The sequence below is a fragment of the Amblyraja radiata genome, chromosome 2 (assembly GCF_010909765.2).
Source record: "Amblyraja radiata isolate CabotCenter1 chromosome 2, sAmbRad1.1.pri, whole genome shotgun sequence".
In the NCBI taxonomy this organism is placed as follows: domain Eukaryota; kingdom Metazoa; phylum Chordata; class Chondrichthyes; order Rajiformes; family Rajidae; genus Amblyraja; species Amblyraja radiata.
Window position 1 is genome coordinate 61,961,005 of NC_045957.1, and position 16,679 is coordinate 61,977,683.

The 16,679-nt window shown below is 43.8% G+C and overlaps 1 protein-coding gene across 2 annotated transcripts in view; it reads left to right on the forward strand.

Annotated features, from left to right (window-relative positions):
• Positions 1-9,134: 9,134 nt before the first annotated feature.
• skap2 (src kinase associated phosphoprotein 2) overlaps positions 9,135-16,679 on the forward strand; it is a 254,169-nt gene continuing 246,624 nt past the window's right edge. For both annotated transcript variants that reach the window (XM_033047701.1, XM_033047707.1), the window contains exon 1: positions 9,135-9,281. In XM_033047701.1, coding sequence (XP_032903592.1) covers positions 9,242-9,281 — 40 coding nt within the window. In that variant the 5' untranslated portion in view covers positions 9,135-9,241. The remainder of the gene's footprint in view (positions 9,282-16,679) is intronic.

Consider the following 16,679-nt stretch of genomic DNA (forward strand, 5'->3'; position numbering starts at 1 on the left):
GGTGTCAAAACAACAATCTGCATTTCTTGCTGCAGTGTTCCACTTCATCTCAACTAGGACTCCCACATGGGTGGAGCTAATTTTCAGAACAAACATGACATTTTTCACCCACTATTACCTTCACCTGGGAACCAAGTTAACTGAAACCATGGAACTTTATAAGCAGATGATGCTTGTATTGGCCAGGCTCCAAGTTATTGTTGACACAGTCAAAGAGAGCACATGAGAGAATAGGCCTTCCACTCAATGCTTTTAAACAAAAACCGACCAACCTCCCCCGGCTGCATAACATACCTATTTGATAATTAAGATCCACAAGACGACTCTGGAAAATGACAGCTGCTTCCTATATTCAGCAGCCACTTCTCAATGAGAGTAATGGGATTTGCAATATTCACCACCATATTTAATGAGCACAGCCTTTGGTCATCTGAAGAATTTAAAGATCAAAACATCAAATTCAGCACAAAGCTCTGATCTACTGAGCTGTGGAAATCCATGCCATTCTGTATGCTTCCAAAATATGTGGTACTACAGCATTCATCTCAAAGCACTGCATAGATACTACTAATGATATCTCTCCAAAATCCTTCGTCCACTTGCGGAAAAACAAAACTTATGTAATTGTCTCTGCCAAGCCAACATCCCCAGCACCGATCCTAATTTCCCTCCGTTGGCTCTGATGGGCGGGTCATGTCATTTTATGTCCAGCATCAGATTGAGAAGAGGCACTCTTTGCTGAGATACAATATGGCAAAAGAGTGCCAGGTGACTAAAGGAAAAGTTTCAAGGATGTTCAAAAAGACTTCCTAAAGATGTGCAACATTCCAGTCAGCTTGTGGGAATCCCTAGCATATAAGCACTCAGAATGAAGAAAATTATTCAGTGGCATTAAGAACCTAGAGTCCATTCATTGTAAGAACACAGAAATGCAGTAGAATGAATAAACCCCCTCCCAAATGACCAACCTGCCTACCCTGTCATGCACTTCTTGTCCCAACTCATCAGCCATTTATAACCGAAAAGAAAAACTGCTGTGGGAGCTAGTCATTCTCTTTGCCAAAGGACTATCTAAAAAAAACTAATTGTGAGGCAATTATCTGAACATTTTACCAATATATCTTAAACATGATAATGGAAAAGTCAAAGATTTGATGAGGTAAACAAAAAACAATATTTTTCTGCTTCAAAGATGGATATAGCTCTAAATCTTTTAATTCATAAAAGAATTATTTATCCTCCATTCTGAATTTCTCTACAGAAAGCTGTTGTGAGTTGTCTTTTTAAACTGTTGCAGTTTGAGTCACCATTGATTAATTTTCATTACTGATAATTATTTTGGTTTTCTTGTAAAATGTATTCACCTGTAGATGTTCCAGGCTTGTCTACGGCACTTCTTCATCATTAAATAAACTCTTCCAACTCGTATGAAACCTTGCATCAAGAGAAACATGTTTTTCTTAGCAGAAGCAACCTAAATCAATAAAAATATGATCAATTAAATCAATTAATCTTGAAATTACACCCGAACCAAAATATTATGACAAGGTGCTAAAATATAGTGTTGACCTTGGATGCTAAATGTCAGTAAGATCATTCCATTTCATGCACCATAAAATACGTTAGGTGGTGGGAAATCACTACTAGTGCTTGATGTGAAGTTATAGGGAAAGTTTGCAGCGAATGTGGTGAGAACGGGGCAGAGCGTGATCTTTCATGAGGAATTGTTGGTTTGAGGCGGAGGGAGAATGGTTGGTGGGTTAGAAGTCATGGCCTCAGGGTTAGGATCATTGGGGGATTGACACCATCAGGAAATTAGAGAATTTGGTCCTTGGTCTCAACAAAGTTCAAGGGAGGGAGTCAGAAGCTAGATTGTTTGGTGCCATAGCATGATGGATGGGCACAGAGGTGCAAAAGAATCAAAGGCAAGTATAGACTTCCTATTACAGAGGTCACAATCCACCATAATAATGCTTAAATATCATTGTACCAGAAGTGCCCAGCAATGGCTTTTCCTGGGGCAACTTAGTTAAATAAAGTTTAACTATGCAGCATTGTGATGTTGTATCAGTTGCACCACTGATGACTCCTGCCAGAAAATGCCTATCCAAATTGTGTACTAAGAGAATTGATTTTCCTTGGGAAAGAAACGTAGAAATTCAAAGGCAAAATGGTATGTGTCAAAACTGTAAGATGTATTAAATCTAAAAATGCTGGAATGCACTTCATATACATTCCCCTCATAGTTCACAGATCAGGCCACTTTTACAACAATAATTTCATTCTGATTCAAGTGTTGATTGTTGATTTCCTTTAATTCCAGATTTTTATTTCTCTTTTACTAGTTAGAGCCTATGTTTTATTTGATCTTCTCCAAAATTATTGTTGTTTTCACATTCTATTTCCTTGCAGTTATCATAGGCTTGAATTTGAACAAAGGCCACATAACATTTGCAAATCCACCCTTTTAAAAATAATTGTAAGTGGTGCAACTGACGATGTAGATCTGTATTCATATAGACTCTGCGATGTATGTACAGATATAAACAGATACGTATCAAAGCTGCCAAATGTTGCAAAGCATTTCTACACAAAGCAGCACAGTTTGCTATACAATACACTACCGGTAATTCCCATTTATAATTGTTTTCTAAATTGCATTTGCAATCTTTTCCCAGCGAATGTCTTCCTATATTTTAAATGTGTTCTCGCCTCATTGTATTTGGCACAATTCCTAATGATTTAAACTAGAACAGCACCACATGTTCTGCTTGGATAGCCTACAACTTAATGGTATTGCCATTGAATTCCTGTTTTCGGGTAACCCACTTCCCATTTTCCTTCTCCTATCATGTACAAGCCTGCCTTTACCCTTCTCCCTACCTTCCCACACCTAGATCCATCTATCCATCTATCTACTTTTTTCTCCTCTTTTCTTTTCTACCACCCTGATTCAACATTATCTTCTTTCCTGGCTGTTCCATCTGTCCAGAATGCCCACCTCATACAGTTCAACCTATCAACTTCCAATCTCTATCTTGTTCCTTCCTTTTACTTCTATTTACTGGTTATCTTATCTCTGCACTCTCAGTCCTGATGCAGGGTCTCGACTCGAAATGTCTGTCACCCTTTGCCTCCACAGATGCTGCTTGACCTGCTGAGTTCTTCCAACAATTTATATTTTAGAAGTGCATACTCTGAAATTTTAGCTCAATCTCTTGTTTTGGTGAGGAAAGGCGTATTGAACTAATGTTTTCCTTTTTGTCATTTAATACAAAAAGGTGAAGAATTATGGCAATAGAAAAGTTGATCTCTCGAAAACTAAGTGTTTTCTCATTTTGTTCCCTTGCAGTTAATATAAAGCATGAATTTAAACAAAGGCCCTGGTGCACAAATACTTAGAACAAATACATATCATGTGGAACTCTGCCCATTTTAAAAATAAATTTCACTGGTGCAACTGATAATGTAGATTTGTGTTTATATAGACTCTTGTGATGCTTGTATAAACACAGATATATATCAAAGTTGGCAAATGCTGCAAAACTTTTCCACACAAAGCAGTTCTGTTTGCTATACAGAACATTAGCTCCCAGTTATATTTTATTTCTAAGTTGCATGTTAGCCACCTTTATGTACAAATAGCCATGCTTTCTAGATTACGTCTTCTTATATTTTAAATGTGTTCACGCCGCATTGTATTTGACTGAATTCCTAGAAGTATCTACTCTGAGAACTCAATTCAACCCCTTTCTTTGTCGAGGAAAGGTATCCTGCACCAACAGTTTCCTTTTAGTCATTTGAAAAAAAAAGTGAGCAATAATGGCAATAGAAAAATAATGTGATGTTACTCAGCTGACAATTGATCATGTAACTGATGACAGAACCAATTTAAAAGCTAATCAAAGATGGGTATAACAAACCATTTAGAAGGTAGCTTAATCACAGACCAGGAAGGTCCTGGACTTAATTCTCTGTCATATTCTGAGATATTGATGGTATCAGCTGTGGTATAGATATTACAAATTATGTTTCTTGACTTGAACGTGGGAATAAATTATAAACAAAGTCCCTTTTCCAAGCTTGAGAAAAATCAAAAAAAATTTGCTGATCTGGAACTTTGAAATAAAAACAGAAAATACAGGAAACACTAACAGATCGGGCACATCAGTGGAAATTGGAATAGAATTCCAGGTCCACATGAAATGTTAATTCTGTTTTTCTTTCCACACATGCTACCTTGCCTGCTCAATGTTCCCAGCATTTTCTGTTTTTAGCCATGCTTGATTTTAGATCTCTAGTTCTAAATATTTCCCCATATATCGAATCTAGCATTAATGCCAAATGATCTCTGATTACTTGTAATTAATTTTGCTTTCTCAGTAATATGCTTAATTCCATACTCAAAACCAAAATTTTCATCTACGCTCAGTACTGATGTCCAGTACTACTCACAGATGTAATATTGAGTTTTGATAGTCATGTGTGAGAAGGAGGAAGCAAGAAAATTAACAAGCAAAGATATAACACTTTTCTTGCTTCCTCCTTCTCACACATGACTATCAAAACTCAATATTACATCTGTGAGTAGTACTGGACATCCGTACTGAGCGTAGATGAAAATTTTGGTTTTGAGTATGGAATTAAGCATATTACTGAGAAAGCAAAATTAATTACAAGTAATCGGATATCATTTGGCATTAATGCTAGATTCAATATATGGGGAAATATTTAGAACTAGAGATCTAATTTCAAATTCCTACTGAATTTTGCACCATGTGATAGAAAATTGACTTATTGTGGGGTCAAGCACATTTAAAGCCAATTTCTGGACTGTTTTGCAATACTTCAGAAATTCAGTTGATCATTTCCTATCCTGCAATTCTCTCTGTTACTGATGCAATTTCCACATCAGGTGCACATTAAATTACATCAATCTTCTTGTTGGAAGGTGACTGAGGAACTTAAGTCGACATGTCTGGAAGTGCCAGTGTTGGCAAGTTCCAATGCAACCAGGTTTTACTAGTACAGTGCATTCAGAAAGTATTCAGACCCCTTCACTTTTTTCCACATTTTGTTACGTTACTGCCTTAACTTAAAATGGATTAAATTCTTTTTTTTTAAATCAACAATCCACACACAATACCTCATAATTAAAAAAGGGAAAATGGGTGTTTAGAAATCTTTGCAAAGTAATTAAAAAGAAATAACTGAAATATCACATTTACATAAGTATTCAGACCCTTTGCTATGACACTCAAAATTGGGTGCACCCTATTTCCATTGATTATCCTTGAAATGTTTCTACAACTTGATTGGAGTCCACCAGTGGTAAATTAAATTGATTGTACATGATTTGGAAAGGCACACACCTGTCTATATAAGGTCCCACAGTTGACAGTGCATGTCAGAGCAAAAACCAAACCCTGAAGACGAAGGAATTGTTCGTAGACCTCCGAGACAGGATTGTGTCGAGACACAGATCTGGGGAAGGGTATAAAACAATTTCTGCAGCATTGCAGGTCCCGAAGAGCACAGTGGTCTCCGTCATTCTTAAATGGAAGAACTTTGAAACCACCAGGACTCTTCGTAGAGCTGGCTGCACAATCTAAGCTGAGCAATCGGGGGAGAAGGGCGTTGGTGAGGGAAGTGGCCAAGAATCCGATGGTCACTCTGACAGAGCTCCAGAGTTCCTCTATGGAGATGGGAGAAATGTCCAGAAGGACAACTATATCTGCAGCACTCTACCAATCAGGCCTTTATGGTAGAGTGGCCAGATAGAAGCCACTCCTCAGTAAAAGGCACATGACAGCCGGCTTGGAGTTTGCCAAAAGGCACATAAACAAGAATCTCTGGTCTGATGAAACCAAGATTGAACTCTTTGGCCTGAATGCCAAGTGTCTCGTCTGGAGGAAACCAGGCACCGCTCATCACCTGGCCAATACCATACCTACGGTGAAGCATGGCGGTGGCAGCATCATGCTGTGGGGATGCTTTTCAGTGGCAGGTACTGGGAGACTAGTCAGGATCGAAGGAATGATGAAAGGAGCAAAGTACAGAGAGATCCTTGATGAAAACCTGCTCCAGAGCATTCAGGACCTCAGACTAGGGCAGAGGTTCATCTTCGAACAGGACAACGACCCTAAGCACACAGCCAAGACAACACAGGAATGGCTTTGTGACAAGTCTGTGAATATCCTTGAGTGGCCCAGCCAGAGGATGGATTTGAACTCGATCAAATATCTCTGAGGGGACCTAAAAATAGCTGAGCATCGACGCTCCCCATCCAACCTGACAGAGAAGAATGGGAGAAATTACCCAAATACAGGTGAGTATATTCAGGGCATGCAACCTCACAAATGCATGTTCTATTGTTTATTTTCTCTGATCTGCTGTGGTACTGATTCATCCTCACACCAATTTCATTATCCCAACCTTCCATTTGGTTTTAGCCTCAATCACTGGTCCATACTCCTTGACTGCTATCCTACTCCCACTCCACATGTTCTATCCACGATCGTGTTGCCAAAACCCCAGACGGCCTTCAATCTCCAACCTATTTTGCATCAACCTCCAGTCAGCTGTACCAACCCATCATCCACCCAGATTCCAATTGGACTCTTCATATTCTCACAACCCACTTCCCCGATTGGCACTTTGATCTCCACACCCTCCTCTTAGGCGAGAACTGGAAATTCCACAACAGGTAAACTCATTTGGGCTATCCATCTATAATTCATATTTTATATTTATTTCCTTACAACATAGGTAGTTGTTCAACCCACCAAGACTATTCTGGCTCACAGAGCGATCCCATTGCCCTATTAATGTACCACTTCTCCCCACATCAATACTGCCACATATACACTAGGAGTCATTTTTATTGGTTAGTTAACTCTCTGCTTGTTGGTCCAGTTTTCCTCTTTCCACTAGCAAGATCTGATCTACTAGGCATTTCCGACAGCTCTGCATTTTCCAGTTTTTATGTTCCATGGTGTCTCTCTCTACATTACCTTCACAAACCTATCTACTAGATTACTTCATCTATAATTTATTCCCGTGGCAACCTTGGTCTCACCCTATCACAGGTATTCTCTCTGGCCAATCCTTCCTTCATGCAACATAAACCTAATTGGTTTTCTCTCTTTCCAAGTTCTGACAAAGGGTCTTTGAGAAACGTGCTTTCCCTTCCCATAGATACTGCCTGGTGTTGCCACCAATCTCCATTTTATTTCAGATTTTCTGCATCTGCACCTTTCTTGATGTTTAATCTTTTTGCACTACTACAGCAATGAAGGTGAGTTCAATGGTACGGTTTAGCCTTGTGATTTTGAAAAAGCAACAATAAATGTCCTTGCCAAGATGGTATTTAACAAGAAGGAACTGGCAATTCCCTTTTTACAATTCCAGTAATTGATTATTTCAATATAGAAGTTTTAACTATTAAATGCCTTGCTGAAGATCTTTGCCCTCCATCGCCTTTGGTCTGGGTCAGAGACACAAAATGCTGGAGTAACTCAGCGGGACAGGCAGCATCTCTGCAGAGAAGGAATGAGTGTCGTTTCGAACTATTAAATATGGGGCATCCACAGAGCAGTAAACAAAAGGTCTTTGAGAAACGTGCCTGCCCTTCCCATAGATACTGCCTGGTGTTGCCACCAATCTCCATTTTATTTCAGATTTTCTGCATCTGCACCTTTCTTGATGTTTAATCTTTTTGCACTACTACAGCAATGAAGGTGAGTTCAATGGTACGGTAAACAATTTCCTCCATTCTAACTAGTTCTTATTCATAACCCAAAGTATTTTGAATGTGAAACTTGCTGTTACATCCAGTCTTGAGACAATAGCGTTGACCCATAGATTATTATTGGGCAGTGGGGGTGGGAGAAAGACATTATGATGATAATATTAATTAGAATAAGGTAGAAAGAGGTCCATCTAAACAATGAAGTAGGAGTAAATTGTACACTTGCGGTATAAATTTGGATTAGTGATCTTTAATTTATCTCACAACTTTGTGTTTAAGGAATATATTCTGTGAAATTGAACAAGGGCTTCTTATATAGCCTAACTAAAAATGTTATACGGTTTTAAATTGTCGACACAGACTGTCAATTGCTAAGAGGATATTAAGAAGCTGTCAACCCAAACTATGTTCCTGCAGATCATCCAGCGCCGTCCACTTACATGGACGAGAAATGCCAACCCAGGGAGGAGACACCAAGCAGCACCCGCCATCCCGCAGCTCCCTGTCTAATCCGGTTGCTAAATCTCCCGGTTGCTAAATACTTTGTGTCCTGGGCTTCCCCCACTGTAGGAGGGAGGCCCAGCACAAATTGGAGAAACATCACCTCATATTTCGCTGGGGCAGCTTACAACCCAGCGGTATGAATATTGATTCTCTAACTTCAAGTAACCCTTGCTTTCCCTCTCTCTCTCTCTATCCCTGCCCCAACCTAGCCATTGTACTAGTTTCACTGTCCTCCTGATTAATTTTACTTTGTAATACTTAGTTGTTACCTTCCCCTGTTAATAATAACCATTCTACATTTCCTTGACTATCCTCTGCTTTGATCTGTCATTTCCACACCTTCCAGATCTCGTCTCCCTCTCCCCTGATTCTGTCTGAGGGATCTCCACCCAAATTATCAGTCATTCCTACTCTTCAGAGATGCTGCCTGTTCCGCTGAGTTACTCCAGCATTTTGTGTCTATCTTAGGCTTCCAGTTACACTCATTTCTCCAGAATCATTTGGAGGAAAACTTCCATGAAGCCAATTCTCCATCCAGTCGGTTATCTCTCCCTGGATCCCAAGCGATCTAACCTCCCAGAGCAGCCTACCATGCGGAACCTTGTCAAATGCCTTGCTGAAGATAGACAGAGGGGAGTCTCGGCTCGAAACGTCACTCATTCCTTCTCTGCAGAGATGCTGCCTGTCCCGCTGAGTTACTCCAGCATTTTGTGCCTCTGACCCGGACCGAAGGCGATGGAGGGAGGGCAAAGATCCTAGCTCTATAATCTTAGATGGAGGGAGGGAGGGCGGCGACCACTTCGGGTCTAATCAGGCACGTTGACAGTGACGTCGGCGACGTGTGTCCACGCTCCCGGCCGGCCGGCGGTGCGTGCGCGCTCGCTCGCGCTCTCGGCAGCCGTTGGGAGCGGTACTTACTTCCGCGTGGAGCGAGCACTGTCCGGTGACACCGAAGGGAAGGGAAGGCGGGCGAGCGAGCGAGCGAAGATGCAGCAAATCCCCGAGGACATAAAGAGCCTGATTACAGGTAAAACATAAAACCTCGCAACCTGACCGCGACCACGTCCCCTCTAGCTTTCAGTCGATTCGATAGTTTCTTCTATAGGTAAACACACGTTTATTAGAACTCGCTTGTATTGGGGAAAGTGAGAAGAGGAAGTTGCAGCGATGTTTGGAGAAGTTAATATCGCAGAGGGTCCCCTCTTGCAACAGCTTAACCCCAGTGTAGACTTGGATCTTGTCCCCCCCGGCAATACGGATTTTTCATTCGTTGCCACGAATAGACAGGTGGCAAATGTTTAGCGAGGATTATTCAGCGGAGTCGGGGTTGCTTAGCGTGCTGATCTCTGCACTCCCCATCACCTGTACCGCTCGGGTGGTCAACCTACTGTGTGCGTTTTACCAGCTGAAGCCCACTCACTGTTCCTAACCCCGCTCAACTGTGACATGTTTGATTATTTTTTATTGTATATAAATTCCTCAAACGCACAAGTCAAATAAACAAGATGTATACGATCTTAAAAGTTCTTCTATTTTCCTTGAAACTTGTGGAATGTAATAATGAACTCTGGAAGCAAATAAAACTGCAGACGTTGAAATCTAAAATATAATCAGTTCGGCAACCCTTCCTCAGAACTGTTTGTTCTTTCCAATAATGCAGCTTGACTGATTGAGTTCTTCCATTGTTTTTAGTCAAGTCAAGTCAAGTTTATTTGTCACATACGCATACGAGATGTGCAGTGAAATGAAAAGTGGCAATGCTTGTGGATTGTGCAAAAAAAAAAACCCCCTACAGAACAGAATAGAACAGAATCAGTAATTACATATTTGTGAGAAAAAAAACAGCAATTTTATAAAGACACCACACAACAGTAAATTGACACAGTAAGTTAGTCCCTGGTGAGATAAGAGTTTACAGGCCTAATGGCCTCTGGGAAGAAACTCCTTCTCATCCTCTCTGTTTTCACAGCATGACAGCGGAGGCGTTTGCCTGACCGTAGCAGCTGGAACAGTCTTGCTGGGGTGGAAGGCGTCCCCCATAATGTTGCCGGCTCTGGAACTGCACCTTCTGATGTATAGTTCTTGCAGGGGGGCGAGTGTAGTTCCCATAGTGCGTTTGGCCGAGCACACTACTCTCTGCAGAGCTCTCTTGTCTTGGGTAGAGCAGTTCCCAAACCAGATTGTGATGTTTCCGGACAAGATGCTTTCTACAGCCGCTGAGTAGAAGCACTGGAGGATCCTCAGAGAGACTCTGAATTTCCTCAGCTGCCTGAGGTGGTAAAGGCGCTGCTTTGCCTTACTCACCAGTGTGGCAGCGTGTGATGTCCATGTCAGATCCTCTGAGATTTGGACTCCCAGGTATTTAAAGCAGCTCACCCTATCCACAGTATCCCCATTTATCTTCAGTGGTGTGTACGTCCTCGGATGTTGTGCCCACCTAAAGTCCACGATCAGCTCCTTAGTTTTTTTGACATTCAAGAGGAGGCTGTTGTCCTGACATCTGAGTGCCAGATCAGCCACCTCTTCCCGGTAGGCCTTCTCATCGTTATCGGAGATCAGGCCCACCACCACAGTGTCATCAGCAAACTTGATTATAGAGTTGGAGCCGAACCTAGCAACACAGTCATGTGTGTACAGGGAGTACAGTAGGGGGCTGAGGACGCTACCCTGGGGGGATCCTGTGTTGAGAAAGTCCAGGACCCTGGCACACAGGGGGGTGTTGTGCCCCAATTCCAGCAGCTTCTCAGCAAGTCTGGTGGGGACTATCGTGTTGAAGACTGAACTGGTCAATGAACAGCATCCTCACGTAGCCCCCCTTCTGGCTGTCAAGGTGAGAGAGAGCGGTGTGCAGAACCTGGGAGACCGTATCGTCCGTGGATCTGTTCAGACGGTATGTGAACTGTAGCGGGTCCATGTTGCGAGGGAGGAAGGTGCAGATGTGGTTCTTGACCAGCCTCTCGAAGCATTTCATGACGACCGAGGTGAGGGCCACGGGTCGGTAGTCATTCAAACAAGCTGGAGAGGCATTCTTTGGTACAGGTACAATGATGGACCTTTTGAAGCAGGCAGGGACCACGGACTTGGCCAGGGAGAGGTTGTATATTGTAGTGAGCACCGGAGCTCGCTGAGTAGCACAAGACTTAAGTACTCGCCCAGATATGCCATCTGGGCCTCCAGCTTTCCTCGTGTTCACACGTGTCAGAGCCCTCCTCACGTCATGCTCGGACAACGAGAATATGTATCCATCCCCAGCGGAGGACCTCCCTCCAGCCTTGCTAGCCAGCGCGTGGGCGGTGATGTTGTTAACCGGCATGCCCGGGGTGATGTTGCCCGTCTCAAATCGTGCGTAGAAAGAGTTCAGGTCATCAGCTAGCGAGGTGCCGGCACTTCCGGTTGAGGGGGAGCTGCTCCGGTAGTTAGTTATAGTCCGTAGCCCCTGCCAAAGGCGTCTGGTGTCCTGCTGCTCCAACTGTGACTCCATCTTGTCCCTGTACCTCCTTTTTGTATCCTTCACCGCCCTTCGCAGTCGGTAGGACTCTACCTTGTAGAGGTCCATATTTCCGGATGCCAGGCCAGTGTTGTAAGCAGCATTGCGGGCATTCAAGGCAACACCAATGGACCTGTCCACCCAGGGTTTTTGATTAGGAAAGATGCTAACCCTTACCGTGGGGACGATGTTATCAGCTATTGTTGCAATGAAGTCCGTGACCGCTTCCTCGAATTCACTGATGTCACTGGAACTTGCATGGAACATATTCCAGTTGACATCGCTCAGTGCATCTTGCAGCATAGCCTCTGACTGGTCGGACCACCGCTTTACGTCCCTCATCACTGCCGCTTCCCGTACTATCCTTTGTTTAAACTCCGGCGGCAGGAAAATGGCAGCGTGGTCAGATTTTCCAAAAGGAGGGAGTAAAACGGCCTTGTAGCCCTTCTGGAACGGCGTATAGCAGTGGTCCAAGGTTCTTTCCCCCCTGACACGTGATACAAATACATCAATAGATGCTCCTGAACACATCATCAGTGATGTAACCTGGGGTCATTGTGTGTTTCGGGTCTTTCAACATCAGACACCCTCACCCAGGCGACCCAGCCTTGGTTGATCAGACCACGACGTGTTCAGGTGGCATTCGCTCCTCCCCATGGACCTCCTCTCCTGATCCAGAGCCATCTCGAGGCCTTCTCCGCTGCCTCTGTGGTGTTCTTTATGGCCCTTCTCCTTGCCACTCCGTTGATGCCCAGTGCACTCGAGGCTTTGTAGAGCGATTGCCCTGCAAAACCTCTGCAGCCAACCTCGATGAGCATACACCTTGCATTCCAGCCCTGCTTGTGGCAGTCTATGACCAGCTCTTCATATTTGGCCATCTTCCTCTCGTGGGCCTCCTCCAGACGGTCCTCCCACGGCACTGTCAGTTCCAACAAGACGATGCTTTTGGTCGCCTCTGAGACCAGGAGGATATCTGGCCTCTGGGTGGTCGTGGCAATGTGCTGTGGGAACTTCAGCTGTTTCACCAGGTCTACGGAAAGCTGCCAGTCCTGCGCAGTTGCCAGGATTCCTGACAGATTCCTGGCTGCTGTGGTTCTCGGCAGCTGCATTCCGGCCTTCACGAAGGTGATCATCTGGGTGGAGGGGCGTTCCCGTCTGCAGCTGCTGATTCCCATGCTGATGGCTTCTGCAATGGGTTTGAGAACCTGGTCGTGACGCCATGTGTACCGGCCCTGCCCAAGAGCCTTTGGGCAACAGCTCAGGATGTGTTCCAACGTCCCCTTGCCTGAGCATTGCGGGCAATCTGGAGATTCCGCTTTGCCCCAGATGAAGAGGTTCGATGGGCTGGGCAGGACATCATACACTGCCTGGACCAGGAACTTGATGCGCTGTGGTTCAGCCTGCCAGAGCTCAGTCCATGTGACTTTTTCGTCCATGGCCTGCGTCAGCTATTGTTGCAATGAAGTCCGTGACTGCTTCCGCGAACTCACTGACGTCACTGGAGCTTGCATGGAACATATTCCAGTCGACATCGCTCAGTGCATCTTGCAGCATGGTCTCTGACTGGTCGGACCACCGCTTTACGTCCCTCGTCACTGCCGCTTCCCGTACTATCCTTTTTTATACTCCGGCGGCAGGAAAATGGCAGCGTGGTCAGATTTTCCAAAACGAGGGAGTGAAACGGCCTTGTAGCCCTTCCGGAACGGCGTATAGCAGAGGTCCAAGGTTCTTTCCCCCCTGGTGGCACACGTGAAGTTAGGCATGACCTTTTTGAGATTTGATTTATTAAAATCTCCAGCCACCACCATAGCCGCATCCGGGTTCTTGTTTTGGTGTTGACATAGCACATCGTGTAGGGCCGATAGTGCCACATCGGTGTCCACATGCGGTGGGATGTAGATGGCTGTGACGATCACTGAGCCGAACTCGCAGGGAAGGTAGAATGGACGGCATGGGATCATCAGATGCTCCAGGTCCGGCGAGCAGTAACGAGAAAGCGTCTGAATATTTCCAGAGTTGTACCAGTTATTATTGGTTATGAAGCAGACTCCTCCACCCTTGGATTGCCCAGATTCTTCTGTTCTGTCAGCACGGTAAACAGTGAAGGACTCGGTTGGGCAGATTACCTGATTCTGCACCAGTAAGGTCAGCCATGTCTCGGTCAGGCAGAGGATGTTGCAGTCCCTTATGTCACGCTGGAATCTCCAGGGACTGGACGTTCGCCAGAGAATGCTGGGCAGAGGTGGACGGAAGGCTTGGGCTCTCAGCCTATTCCGAATCCCCCCCACCCCGCTTACCCCAATGTTTTCTCCGGGTTTTCCTTGGAGCCTCGCTCCCATTGTTGTTGCCGCGGCACGCTCTGTTGATCCCTGCTGGCCACGCTGGATCGGTGAGTACAGTGTTTAAATAGTCTCCGGTTAAGCTAAAGTTTAGTTTTAAGAGAGTTTCCCTGTCATACGTTGTTAGTGCTAGAAAGTTAGTACTTAGAAATAAATTTTAAAAGAACATGCAAGTTAAAAATACGCACAGTTTCCGCGCAGCTACCACGATGGCGACTGGACCCGGCCGCGCCATCTTGGAAGAATAATAAGGAACTCTTCTATTTCTCATACATATTATTATGCGCCAGCCACGATGCTTTGTATTCCCCTCACCATCCCCATCGCCAACTAAACAATTAAACGCTCAGTGCTGTTAACACAAAAAATCGGAGATAATTGCAAAAACTCTTGAAATATGAAAATCCAAATATTTATTGAAGAAAGTAGATACATACTTTGTACTTTCATGGGACCTTGTTAATATTACTTCCTTTGTTTGTGTTGGTGAAACATGCACGTTTAGAATAAGCAACACAAAAGGTTTGCTGAAGATAATGTGCATACATGATGTCATTAATTTAATAGTAATTTCTATAAACTATCCATGTTTGAATATCATGCTTTATATAACACAAATTATTCAGTTTGCATTCTTCACAAAGTCTAGGGAAATTGCCTAAATTGGGAGAGCTGACCATCAGGCAAGAGCTTGATGCACAAACTGAGGTGAGAAAAAAACGTTTTCACCCAGAAAGTTGTGAATTTATGGAATTCCCTGCCACAGATGGCAGTGGAGGCCAAATCGCTGGATGGATTTAAGAGAGAGTTAGATAGAGCTCTAGGGGCTAGTGGAGTCAAGGGATATGGGGAGAAGGCAGGCACGGGTTATTGATAGGGGACGATCAGCCATGATCACAATGAATGGCTCGAAGGGCCGAATGGCCTCCTCCTGCACCTTTTTTCTATGTTTCTAAACATATGTTGCAACGTTTAGACTACTCCTCCACAATCCTTGGGAATATACCATCCTACTGACAAGATGGACCAAGCAAAGGCATTAAAATGTATACAGATGGGAGGGAGCACTCTTTGGAGTCTTAAAATGTGGCTCAAGTCCCCATAATATTTTGTTGCTTTAGATCAAACCATCTATTGTGTCCCCCAGCAGATAAATTGGTGTTAATCCATGCTGAATAACACTTGAAAGAAGCACAAAAAATAGAAAGGAAATGTACCCATGTAAACCTAATTGTCCCATGCTATGACTTGGTGGTACCATCCAGCTGGTTGCGTTCCGATGGGAATGAAAATAAAAAAATTCCCTGGAAATCTGATATAAAATCTGAGAATATTGTGAACACACAGGAGGCCAGGGCGCATCAGTGGATAGAGACATGTCAGAGCTAGAAAAATAGAGAACACAAGTTTCTTTTCAGAAGCAAGAGATATTTAGAATAAATAGAATTTTACTGATAGAGTGAAACCAACTAATGTAAAGTGACAGTTAGATGGCCATTACATTTTTTTTTAATCCACACTATGTGTTATAAATAACAATGTTTTGAGACATGCCCCACAGACCCGACAATGTTAGTAGTAAGATTGAAATAGACAATGGACAATAGGTGCAGGAGTAGGCCATTCGGCCCTTCGAGCCAGCACCGCCATTCAATGTGATCATGACTGATCATTCCTAATCAGTACCCCGTTCCTGCCTTCTCCGCATATCCTCTGACCGCTATCTTTAAAAGCCCTATCTAGCTCTCTCTTGAAAGTATCCAGAGAACCAGCCTCCACCGCCCTCAGAGGCAGAGAATTCCACAGACACAACTCTCTGTGTGAAAAAGTGTTTCCTCATCTCCGTTCTAAATGACTTGCCCTTATTCTTAAACTGTGGCCCCTGGTTCTGGACTCCCCCAACATCGGGAACATGTTTCCTGCCTCTAACATGTCCAAACCCTTAATGATCGTATATGTTTCAATAAGATCCCCTCTCATCCTAATTTCCAGAGTATACAAGTCCAGCTGCTCCATTCTCTCAGCATATGACAATCCCCATCCCAGGAATTAACCTTGTAAACCTACGCTGTACTTCCTCAATAGCAAGAATGTCCTTCCTCAAAACTGCACACAATACTCCAGGTGTGGTCTCACTAGGGCCCTGTACAACTGCAGTAGGACCTCTTTACTTCTATACTCAACTCCTCTTATTATGAAGGCAAACATGCCATTCTCTTTCTTCACTGCCTACTGTACCTGCATGCTTATTCACTGCTTGCTGTACCTGCATGCTTATATTATTGACTGATGTACAAGGACCCCCAGATCCGTTTGTACTTCCCCATTTCCCAACTTGACACATTTAGATAATATTCTGCCTTCCTGTTATTGCTACCAAAGTGGATAACCTCACATTTATCCACATTAAACTGCATCTGCCACGCATTTGCCCACTCACCCAACCTGTCCAAGTCACCCTGCATTCTCATTATCCTCCTCACAGTTCACACTGCCACCCAGCTTTGTGTCATCTGCAAATTTGCTTATGTTACTTTGAATCCCTTCATCTAAATCATTGATGCCATTGATTTATATTGTAAATAGCTGCGGTCCCAGC